At 36.7% G+C, this 12,702-nt stretch overlaps 1 protein-coding gene across 1 annotated transcript in view; it reads left to right on the top strand.

Moving 5' to 3' along the window:
- Positions 1 to 12,702, top strand: part of OTOG (otogelin) — a 104,784-nt gene that overhangs the window by 55,100 nt on the left and 36,982 nt on the right. Inside the window, 4 exon segments of the mRNA XM_019474491.1 lie at positions 1,355 to 1,511; positions 2,554 to 2,580; positions 6,113 to 6,280; positions 8,429 to 8,707. Of these exon segments, the coding sequence (XP_019330036.1) occupies positions 1,355 to 1,511; positions 2,554 to 2,580; positions 6,113 to 6,280; positions 8,429 to 8,707 (631 nt within the window).

Here is a 12,702-nt window from a genome sequence, read left to right as displayed (position 1 = left end):
GACTACTATAGCAAAAGAGAATACGAAGAAAGTCTAACCCATACCTATTCTGATTCTAAAATGTGAATGTTTAACTGGACCTATAAGGACTATCTGCACTTAGCTGACCTAGACAGTAAGCCGCTTTGGCACCGATTTAGCATTCTACAATATGGGCAGTCCTATTAGCCCCCTTTGTAATTAACACAGACAAAATCTTACCCAATTTTTGTGTTATCTTTTTTTTATCCCAAGCACTATTTGCATAAGCATAACCACTTGTTTTATTTTGCTCAAATGTATTATATAGCATGCACTTTTTTCAGGCATATTTAAATAAATTGGAAGTTTCATCTAGGTGGTATCAGATGTGAAGAACTCATTCCTAGAAAAAAGATGCATATATCTCCTTACTCAGGCAACCACCTAAGGAAATAATTGAGCCATACAACATGTTCTGACAGTCAACAGGCTCAGGTTCAGTTGGAGAACTGGGAGGGGGACAGACTGATTTCCAGAGCTAGGTCTTATATGGAAAATGACATACCCCAAGATGTTCAGGTATTGACACTGTGTGCATGGCTTAAAGAGTGTAAGTGTCAGAATGGTTCCTAGGGAGAAAGGAGATTTCATATGAAAGACAACCAGGAATCTTGCAGGGTTGCTTTGTATATTATTTTGGAAGAAAGTGGAAGCTGATGTTAAAGTTGTATTAATGTAACATTGGTTTAGTCCACTGTATAAGGTAGGTAGCAACTAAGTTCCTCATAAGTGTGTAGGTATTACTGAAGCGTAAATCCATATAGAATGTGTAACCATTCAATAAGCAAATTAGCATTGACAGTTTTCTTAGAAATTTTGTCACTTAAGACAAGACTTCAAAATAATCTAAGGGAAAAAATCACAAATTTGCCTGTGAAATTGTCTAATAATATGAAGAGAATGAACTGCTCTCACATGAAAAAGTTTTCCATCTACTTTATTTCTTACATTTTATATATATCTTTCTTAACACTGCTGAGATTTGTTGATTTGTGATCAGTTTAGAGAGAGTTTATCTTATTTCATAAGCTTCTTTGTAGTTTATTATGGTTTAAATATTACAAAACCATACAAAACACAAGCTCACATCAACATCTTAATGACCCATTAGTAACACAATTAAGTCAGTGTGCATGTTCGTAAGTACTGTACAAGATTTTATGATGTGTTCTAATAAACTGTTTTTCTTGTGTTTCAGGAAACATTTAAATTAAAATCTTTAACACTTTGAAGTCTTATATATTAAATTTTGAAAGACTAATAGCTTTGTATTGAGGTGATTGTTGCCAGTGTCTGTATGAATATTTTTGATAAGTGATACTTATATTTCCAGATTGACGTCACCTGGTTTTACTCAAACTGCTTGACAGATACATGTGGTTGTAACCAAGGAGGTGACTGTGAGTGTTTCTGTACAAGTGTATCAGCATATGCACATCAGTGCTGCCAGCATGGAGTTGCTATAGACTGGAGGTCCCCTAGAATGTGTCGTAAGTTTACTTAACTAGCATTGCCAGTGGCTGTCACTGTCTGCATTCATGAGACCCAGACCTGAAAAATCAATCACATTAAGTTACCTGGGGCCATGAATTGAATCACTGAGCCACACTGGTAGGAAGATGAGTGGGTGCCTCTCACTGCCCTCCGTGTTCATTTTGGTCTAGCTGGATTACACGGTTCTTTCCATATTTGTGGGTGGTACTCTTCTATTTTTATTTTCTTGTCCTATCATGTGAAAGGAGAAGTCATGGGAAGTCTGTATTAGGATGTGGCATGTGTCCCTCAAAGCAAAGTTACAAAGTTAACAGCTCAAGTAATTTCCATGTTCAGGAGGACTTCCCTTCTTAACAGGGTCTAGGAAACATAGCTGCCTTACTACTGCCCCCAAAGCAAGTATGAAATATAAAGGTCTTCTGAAGAAAAACAAGTAGGTTTTTAAGCAGGACTTTGTCATTACCTTAGTACCCCTATTCAACAATGCTTAGAAGTTGTAAAAAAATCTGAGGCCTTTTTGTATGGCACCTAGTGCAAATGCCTAACAAGAGACAGTAATTTCCTCAAAGATGTGATAAAAAAGGGAAAGACGGAAAGAATGGAAGAAAACAAGCATTTTTCTAACTGCAGTTGCACAGAGAGAGTATGCAGCTAGTTCAAAGTCACACAGCAAATTTGCCGTAGAGCAAGAGGGTTGCTCTTCATTTTTTATATATAAATGGTATGTGTGTTTTAATGTGAGCACGGAAAGACAGCAAAGCTTAGTCTTAACCACTAGAGGTCACAAAAAGACAGCTGTAGGTATGTAAGCTTAGTATTTCCTGCTAGGAAACAGTATTTTATTTAAAACAGTGTAGTTTAAATTAGTACTTTATTTAAAGCAGTAAATATTTGGCAATTTTTTTTTAAATAAATGTTTGTGTATGATCTAACTTGGCCAAGCATTTGGCTTACCTCTTAATTGTAATTAAGGGTAATAGAAAACCTGGTTATCTGCAGAATGCCTGCAACTGCATTTCTTTTCTTTTTATTTTTTAGCTTATGATTGTGAATATTTCAACAAAGGTAAGTCCTAAAGGAGCTGTAAAAATGTCAATAGAATCTTTGGTTTCTTTATATAAGTCTTAGTACTTTGTATAAAAATAATTGTGTTAATGAAAACAGTTGCGAATGATTATATTATTTAAATAGCCAAGATTCTGTTTTACTGGTTTAATTTGCTTTTTCAAAGGGTTTTAATTTCATAATCTTTTTTTATTCCTGGGTCTTTCCCAAAAATATGTTTAACTCATTTTCTTTGCATTTATGGATCGTGATTATTAAATCATTAAGTAATTAATAGACTACTCAACCCAATAGTACTAGTGGCACTACTTGCTTAAGGCATACTGACTGCAGTTCAAAACTGATACCCAGTGGGTCTGTTAAACCAATCATGATCTCCTGTGCAGCCTCCAGAGGGAGGCAGCTATTAAGATATTTCAACTTTTTGTGCCCAAACAGGGACTAACTCTCCATTTAGGTATGTCTGACCTAGCTTTAAGTTCCTGAGTGACAAGCATTGCTGCTGCATTAGAATGGCTCTCAGAGAGGTGGAAAACTTGTACAAGGTGCTAGAGTAAACCTTGAATCTGCACTGGGTGCTATATTGCTGTGTTAACACTGGAATATACATTCAGACTATTTTAAAGTTACATTGCGAGTGTCTGCATAGTTAGACGTGGTATACATACAAGCACTGCAAGCCAGCTTGATGTGAGGAATGGTCAGGACTCCTGCTATTTATTCTATAACTCTTTTTATCAAGCTCGTGTAGAAGCCTGTCTATCCAGATGGCTCGTGATATTTTGGTCTTCTGTTGGACTCCATATTACAGCAGCTCACCCCCAGAAAGATATCGGAGAAGGACTGAGTTTAAATTAGAAGAGACTTATGCAGCATGCCAGGCCCAAACGATATGGCCAAAAAAATTTACATTTTCTGATATACCGACTGCTGAAAAGATTTTTTGACTGGGGTCAAATTGCTAATGCAGTGGAATTTTATCTAAATCACTATTTAAGCCTTTAAATTAATTTTAATAAAGGCCAGTTAAATATAAGAGGTGATTGCAGTTTTACATTTCCTTTTTGGTTTGTTTTGTTTCATAAATGAAATATAGTCTGATGCTAGATAATCTTACTGCAGTTGTAACAGATCGAAAGTGCAGTACCTCTAACATCTGTGGTAGTAGTGAAATGAAGTTTGATGAAAACATATACTTTTAAAGTGTGTTATTAGTTTTACTTGTTACTGTGAATTCTCACTGACAGAAATTAGTTGAAATAGTGGAGAGTTTTGCATGTGACCAGCTTGTAATAAACACGGTTATCATATACTTCTCACTTTGTATCTTCCTACTGTTTGCTAATCCAGCTCTTCAGTATTCAATGTAGGATGTTTCGGAGCTGCCAATGGGGAAAAAAATCATCTCTATGCTGAAGATTTTCTTCTCTACCTCAAATATAGTAGCATTGCCCAGAATTACTTAGTTTTGGAGACAGGAAGGTTAAACTTTCTTAGACCAGAGAGAGGTTTTCTCTATGTAACTTTGTCATGAATCCAGAGTGAAATAGTTCCAGTCCTACTAGAAGCAGGAGCAGAAGCCTTTTGTCTTTGGTAAGGGGAAATTCTCAATTGGTACCTGTGGTTTCTCAAGTTTTGGATGGGCCTGAGATAGAGACTTAAATGCAAAATGACATTTCCAGAACATTAGATGTTTTAAGTAATTTAAAAAATGTTTTTCAACTCCCTGCACTGAAGGTAACCAGGTATCGCTGTACATGTTTAGCTAGGCATGGGCTTGTGTCCTAACTGGCCACCTATTTATGCCATTACAATCTAAAACACTGGTTGTAGTGCAGCCTCCTTAGGATTTCAAAACTCTTAATAAATTTTAAGGTTAGGGAGAACCAGAATATGAGGGCAGGCTGCAAACTGCAGTCCAAACTTTTAACCTGTGGGAACAGACTTTAAGGGTCAATGGTATTAGCTGCAACTATCAGCTGAGAAGTTTTGGGAAACTTCTACCTTAGATGTATGCTTGCCGCATCCTGGCTTGTGGGTAAAATGGTAGTGAGGTGAATTGCTCAGGTGTGGTCTAAAATGCCTGGTTTTAACAGAGAAGTTTACAAAAATAATTTCAAATAACATTTAAAAATAAACGTTAAAATATTTTTCTGCAGTGAAATTGGAACTAAGTGAGGAGGTGTGACACTAAGATTTGTGAAATTATAACCACATCCTTCTGGCTTTTTTTACTTATAGGTAAAATACAACCATTCTTTTGCTTATGATGCTGATTTCTTCCTGTCTCACTTCCCAGTGGTTACATTTGTGTATACACTGTTCAAGGAGTTCTTCAATACTTGATGACAACAAACTTTTATTCCCTGCAAAATGCCTCACACATTGGACACTAATAAAATAGGTTTTGAAGACTTTTTGACTTTTAAAAATGACATTTCCAGAACATTAGATGTTTTAAGTAATTTAAAAAATGTTTTTCAACTCCCTGCACTGAAGGTAACCAGGTATCGCTGTACATGTTTAGCTAGGCATGGGCTTGTGTCCTAACTGGCCACCTATTTATGCCATTACAATCTAAAACACTGGTTGTAGTGCAGCCTCCTTAGGATTTCAAAACTCTTAATAAATTTTAAGGTTAGGGAGAACCAGAATATGAGGGCAGGCTGCAAACTGCAGTCCAAACTTTTAACCTGTGGGAACAGACTTTAAGGGTCAATGGTATTAGCTGCAACTATCAGCTGAGAAGTTTTGGGAAACTTCTACCTTAGATGTATGCTTGCCGCATCCTGGCTTGTGGGTAAAATGGTAGTGAGGTGAATTGCTCAGGTGTGGTCTAAAATGCCTGGTTTTAACAGAGAAGTTTACAAAAATAATTTCAAATAACATTTAAAAATAAACGTTAAAATATTTTTCTGCAGTGAAATTGGAACTAAGTGAGGAGGTGTGACACTAAGATTTGTGAAATTATAACCACATCCTTCTGGCTTTTTTTACTTATAGGTAAAATACAACCATTCTTTTGCTTATGATGCTGATTTCTTCCTGTCTCACTTCCCAGTGGTTACATTTGTGTATACACTGTTCAAGGAGTTCTTCAATACTTGATGACAACAAACTTTTATTCCCTGCAAAATGCCTCACACATTGGACACTAATAAAATAGGTTTTGAAGACTTTTTAAAGACTTTTAAAGTTCAACCATACAAATAAACAGTTGAGAGGGATCTCAGGGTGGTCTGTAGAACACTATTTACTTCTAAATCAAATAACTGAGGAGTCAGCTAATTTAATTAAAGTGACTATGAAACCGAAGCGGATGAGAGGGAGGAAAAAGAGAAGCTAATCATGAATCTTGAAAATTGAAACTAGGTATTTTGGACAGTTTTCAGAACAGGTATTTTCTGAAGGAGTTTGGCTTTGTTTTGGTTGTCATTATAGTTTAGTGCATGGCACCTAGATCTATTTTCAGAGTAGAGAGATGTGTTTTTATTTATGTGCTGTATCATAATATTTAGAGCTCAAGCAACAGCTCTGGGAAAGGGTCCATACAAACTGGTCAGCTATTTGGATGGAGAATTTGTAATGGCAGGGAAAATGGGGGGGGGGGTTGTTTTCCCAGTGAAAGAAGATGATGTTGTTCCTGGACATGCAGTGGGCTTTATGCTGACTTCAGGACTTTATAAACCCAAAGCACATGGTAAAGTCGCTGTAACCTAGAGGCTTAAATAAGGCAGAGCAAATTCTGTCCTTGAATACAAACCTACATTTAAGATGAGATTTGGGTCAAAAAATATTTTCTTTATCTGTCAGCTGATTGTGCACCTTAATGTTGTCTGCCAAAATTTTCATTTGGTTGGTTTTAATTAGATGATTGTAGCTTTATAAGCAGATACTTCTAGTCGAAAAGCAACAGCTCCCCCTGCCCCAACCTTCAGAAGCACCAAACCAGTGTTTGTAGCCCAGTGCTCCAGATATGTGGTGTTCCCTCCACCTTTCCTCTGGCAGAACTGGGACATGGGAAAGAATGGGAGAGAAATGATACAAGAAAAGTACTCCCTAATTCACTCACTTTGTCACCACCGCTCATTGTCTGCCCACTTGTACAGAGATGCCCATTGTCCCTAACCTGAGCTCTGTAAGAATGTATACTGCAAATTTGTCTCCTTCAGGTCCCAACTTAAGTTTCCACTGAAGGAATGTGTTGCTTGCTTATTCAGCAGACAAAAGAAGTCTTGCACACCTTCAGACAGGTGGAGAAAGCTTACAAGAATATATTCAGCACTTTGTGACGTTGATTAAATGCTAGAGTTGTCTGCATAAGCAATTTTAATGCCCACAGAGCACTTGAGTCTCAATACAGTTTTACTGCCCAGAGTCCCCTGATCAGCTCTTTGGACAGCCTGAAGGTGGCTGTCTTTGTGTAATCAAAGAAGGGATATGGGTCAGTTGAAAAAATGACAAGCATTTGATTAGTAATACTGCTGTCTGTAGAACTGACACAAGAACTCATGTAACAGAATATCCAGGGCCAGATTTCTTTTATTAGTCATAGTTTTGAGACACTTGTACATTGCATTCAATGTAGGTTTGGAAAGGGAAGGTCAGTCCTACTGTTCTATTCCCATGTAAAAATCACTCAGAATTTAACTTGGCAAATGGAATTTGTGCCTTATAGTCCAATTTGAGCAAATGGCATTTCATCATTTGGCCATGGAGGAGTTTATACAATCAGTACAGTATGTTTCATATCCATGTATTCATTTATATATCTGTGTTCTTGGTTCTTTGGTACCTCAGAAAAATGGATGTGTTTCACCAGTTTCAGACAAATCGTAGACAATGGAAAGTTTGGGACATTGATGTACTGATTGGCTATATGGCAGGTATTATAAGTCACACTGACTGTCCATTGTTACTTATCAAATAGCTACTTGCTACAGACAACTAATAAAAAGATATTCACAAGTGCCACTATGTTTTTCAGAGTAATTGAACTTTTTATGCTCAGGAAACAAGTTGGTCTTCCAGAAGCGTTATTCTAGAATGTGATAGTCTATCTGTTTAATAGAGATCATTTGTTTTCTATGCATTCTTTTTTTCAAGAAACGCTACCCAGGCCTGGAGGGTTAGTTGATTTTACATTAATGGCTGTTTTCAAGAGAATAGCAGAGTTTACAGCAAAACAGAATGAAGTAATTCTGTGAGCAACAGATGCCTGTAATGGGCTCAAGATCTGCCACTCTGCAATTGGTTGTACAGAGGCTTGCTTGAAATCAACAGTACTGTTTTCAGGGTAGGGTATCATGTGGGTACATTTGCCAGAAAACAGACTTTGCTGTTATTCTTAGGGGAAGGGCTAGAGAGCTGACCGCTTAGAAATTAAGACATAAAGCTGTAAGCTGAATGCAAAATCATTTTTGTAATTTATTTTTAATGAAAGGCTGAGCTCTTAAGCTATAAATTCCTGATGGCAAACGTTACTTGTAAAGCTAGATAGATGAAGCTTAAATTTTTATTAAATATATGGCTGAGTGAAGGCTGTAAACTGAAGTTCTGCTTGACTGCGGGGCTATATTCCTTTATCCTGGTGTAGGCAAATGTTTTAATCTGCTTGTATTCCTGTTGAAATCTGTAGGATATTTAGAAAACTAAATATCCATCAGAATCTAGCACTCTGCAATCTCTATACAGTATATTTTCTTACAAGATTCAGGCTATTTTCACTGATAAGGCCAAAGTCAGTTTTCATTGCTGATGCTACTAATATCAGTAGTGGTACCTCAGAGCGAGTTTAGTTTATTATGCATATATCAGCAAGTAAATGAGTTCTGTGTGTGTTTTTCAGATTCCAACTTGATTTCATTTGAAGCAGCTGAGAGACCAAACTATTTTCTTCAGTTGGCCTCTAATAATACTCTTGTTCTTTCTAAATGGGAAAAAAGCGAAGAGTTTCACAACAGATCTACATATGTCATTCACAAGAATACATGGCTTTCAGGATACAGTTCCTTTGAGTCATTTGCAAAACCAGGATACTTCATCCACGTTTCAGCCTCTTCAGTTGAGCTTTTGAAGTACCATCATTCAGAGGAGTTCAGACTGTCGACCCTTTTTAAACTTGTAGGTAGGTAATTAAAGTAGTATTTTATGAACAGCAGTTTGCTCCCTGTGAAAATACAGGCTAAATGGTACTGATATTTTCAGAGGTGACAAAATTGCTTACTTCTCCCCTACATCGCTGGGAGCTGTGAATAATCTGTGACATGCAGGCTCAAAATCTTCTTCCCTGAGCTTTGTAGTGAGGATGAGATTCTGTTTTCTTGTCAAAAGCCATTAAATAGCCTAACACACAACTTAGCTATATTTGCCAACTAGTTTTGGAAATACATAGCCTAGTGTATAGTTTCTGGGCAATACTTGCTTTGTAGGTGGTGAGGAAATTCTTAAGGAGTAGAAGATTCATGCTGATGAATAATGGATTCACAAAGGGAATAGAAAAGAACTGAATGCATTTCTAAGAGCTAAGGTCTGTGGATGATGTTTTGTCCTCCTTTCCTTCTGATTGCTACCAAGAGGGTTTTCTGTACAGTGGATTCTCATTGCAAGCTTTGTGGCCGCCTCAGAGGTTATGCCATCCAGTGCTAAGGACATTGCCTGCAGATTACACCTCTCCAACCTCGTGTTTCCCCTGAAAAACACCTTGACCTTCATCCACGTACCCACTCACAGAGGTACTGCCTTTTGGGATGTTATCCCCTAGTGTTTCAGGCACCACCTAAGTGGAGATATATGCCTCTTCTTGGGGATCTAGATGTCTGTTTCTCTACTGTTTCTTGGAGAGCTACAGCTCTTGGATACACAACATAGACTGCTGTGAGAGTGTTTCTACCCACTTGAGAGATTCCCATTCCTCTAATAGTAGTCCCATTCCATTGAGACATAAGGATCAGAAATGTAGGCGATATTCTTAGGACCCTTCATATGAGCTGGATCCAGAAGTTGCTTCTACAAGAACTGATGACAAAAAAACACACATTAAAAAAATCACTAATAAATCAAGCTCTTTCTTTTTCAGATTAGTAAGGAAAAGAAATAATAAGAATAACTGTTTTCACATATTCTTAAACACTTGGGAACCATGTGCTGAAATGAAGATGGCCTTACAGGTCAAGAACAAGATGCAAGAAATTATATTGGCCTATAAAATAAAGCAAAGCAGATTATTCATGAAACCACCATTTGCTTTAGTGTCTGCTTGTCTTGAATACATCAGATACATCAAATGCTTTCATATAACTTTATAAACTTCAGCGATAACTACTACTTGCTGAAACCACTGGCCTTTGTGTGTTATATGAAATTCCAAAATCACTACAAGTGTTTATTTTTACATTCTAAAGCTTTTTATTGTGCTGTAATTTCAAATGCATTAGTAATTTGTTTATTGGGGTAGCAGAAGTATTTTAATAGGTATTCTTGGCAATACCTCTTTTAAAATCAGTTCTTCATTCTCTGAAACTGAAATTTGTTTTACAAGCAAAGAAAGAAAATGAAATATTGTAACAAATGAAGCATGGCCTGGCCATGTTTTACAGTGACCATGTTGAATCTCAGCACAGACAAATCTGAAGCAGGCACCGACTTCTATGACAGAAGAGGCCAACTGTATGCCTCGTGGAGCTTCTTGTTATCAAAACATTGAATTAAAGTGTTAATGGTGGCATTGTGAATCTGCCGATGTTTTGCGGTGCATTATGCTGACAGCCTAATGCAGCTGTTGACTGGCACACTCCAACTTCAGAAAAAAATGACAGATTTTGTCATTGCCAAATGCCTGTTGCCTCTTGACAAATGCTTGTAATCACAGAGCTGTTGAGGTTTTTGAACAGCAGAATTACAGAGCTAATGCTATTACCAGGATGTTCGTACAGCATTTCAAGCAAGGAACTTTCTTTGGACATAACAAAAATATCTCCTTAGTCTTTTATCTTTGAGGGAGGAATGAAGAAGGTTAAGACATGTTCCAATTCTCAGTGGTCGTCCATTAACACAGAGTGGTATGTCTTTTCAAGTGTGAAGTCTTTACCCTCCAGTCATTATACCAAAAAATCCTATCTATGCCAATGGAAAACTAAAACAATTTACCTCAGCAAGTGGGATCAGATCAAATGATCAAGAGGCATTTCATTAATCACCACATCCGAGGGCTTGGGTTTCAGAGTTTTATAAGCAGAGAAACATAGAGCTTGAATCTTTCTCCAGTGTACTTTCACAAGGGCCAGCCTGCTGATGTAGGGTAATTACATGGTCTAAAAATACAGCAGCATTTGTTTAAGTTAATGGAAAAGTTACACCAGCTCCAGAGTGCACAGGCAAAAGCATATTGAGTTTCCTGCTGACTATTGTAAATGCTTTGCATATTAGATCAGAAACTCTTGAACCGGGAACAGCTATTCCTGCGGAATCAGAGGATAAATATCGGGAGCAGAATAATAGGCCCAGTAAATCCCCTTGGCCAGAAAGTTCCTCATGAGACTTCTTCATGCTCTGTGACGCACATTCAAAAGGAAGAATTTTGAATGACCTGATGACCACAGCAATAGATAGATGTTTGTTTACAGTCAGCTGACGAGTCACTTTTTCCAGTTTCATAGCAATAAATATTGTCACATTGAAATACTTTGACTATAAATTGCTCAGATATGATGGGCTAACACTGCAAAGTATTTTCCATCAGAAGTCACTTCAGCTTTTAAATTGGGTTATTTTCATTATACTCAGATTTGTCTGCTGTCCTGTTCCCACAAACATTTGAGAGTTTGAGTTGATAACTGAATTTGAATATCTAGAGTATACTTGCTCACAAGAAAATACATTTTGCATTCTATGCAGGAATTTTTACCGGCAATGGATTTGTATGCATTCAGTCGAAAGAAAGAATACACTTAGTCTTACCATATGGACAAGCACAGAGCTGTCATGTAAGAGCGATAAATTCACATTTGAAATTGTTGGGAAATTACTGGATGTAGGGAATTGATGATCTTTTTATGGATATAACTGCAGTTTTCTTACACTTTTTAAAAATAATGTGCTCAAGCTAGTTACCTTTTACCTTTCATAGAATTATCATAATATGCTTTACCTTTTTAAGATCACTGAGTTAATTTTATATATATTATAAAAATGTGACTTGCCCTATTTAAATTCTGCAGGAAAGTTCTTAATAATGCTAGCTGTGTGCTTTAATAGCTAACTTGCTGTAAATATAAGGCCTGTCTCAGATAGAATTTTCAGCTAAAATTAAAATCTCAAGATGCACTAAGTATATGCACACTGCACAGAGGTATTTATCAATGTTTAAGTTTGATACAGGGCATTTTTGGTTGCTTTTAATGTTTGTATCTTATTTAACTGAAACACATTCACAAACATAGAGCAAAACTGAAAATGAAATTAATTTTAATGAAAAACATTTTTTTACAAAAGCATCTTGCATCTTAAGTCAGATTTATATATGATATCATTGCCTATTTTAACTTCAACTTACTCTTATCCATTTCCATCAGTAGAATTAGTTTTCCAGAATGTCCTGTTTTACTTATAATGAGTTGCTCTGAAGTTTAATTTGAGCTTGTATGCATCGTCAGTCCTAAAAGATCATGACATGGGGCCTGGGACTGGATAATGCTGAGCAACTGCTGTTGTACCTACAAATCCCGGGTATGTCACTGAACACATCTGCTCGGTAGCTCTTGGAATCAGACGGAGGTTACTGTAGAATTAGAACGTGTTTCCTATTTATACCACAAACACAAACATTTGACCTCCCATTTTTGACTGAATAAATAGGAGGCGATTAAATAGTTATGTTAACAAGATTATATTTATCCAACATCGTAATAGTAAACTAAAAAGTATTTGAGAGATAGATAATTATACTTTGCTTTCAGTGATGTTTTGGCTGGGCACAGAGTTGAATTTTTCCAGTGATATTTGCTTACATTTCTCATTGCAGAAACTTAGAAGTCATGGGCAGAGTTTGTAGTAGTTTTTGTTTGTTAAGTGGGTAGATAGGATTTCATGTTTCTAAACTTGTATCTGAAGAGATAGGCAATC

This window comes from Aptenodytes forsteri, unplaced genomic scaffold (assembly GCF_000699145.1).
Source record: "Aptenodytes forsteri isolate BGI_AS27 unplaced genomic scaffold, ASM69914v1 Scaffold8, whole genome shotgun sequence".
Lineage (NCBI taxonomy): Eukaryota > Metazoa > Chordata > Aves > Sphenisciformes > Spheniscidae > Aptenodytes > Aptenodytes forsteri.
The sequence above is the reverse complement of the archived record's forward strand: the minus strand, read 5'-3'. Positions and strand labels throughout refer to the sequence as shown.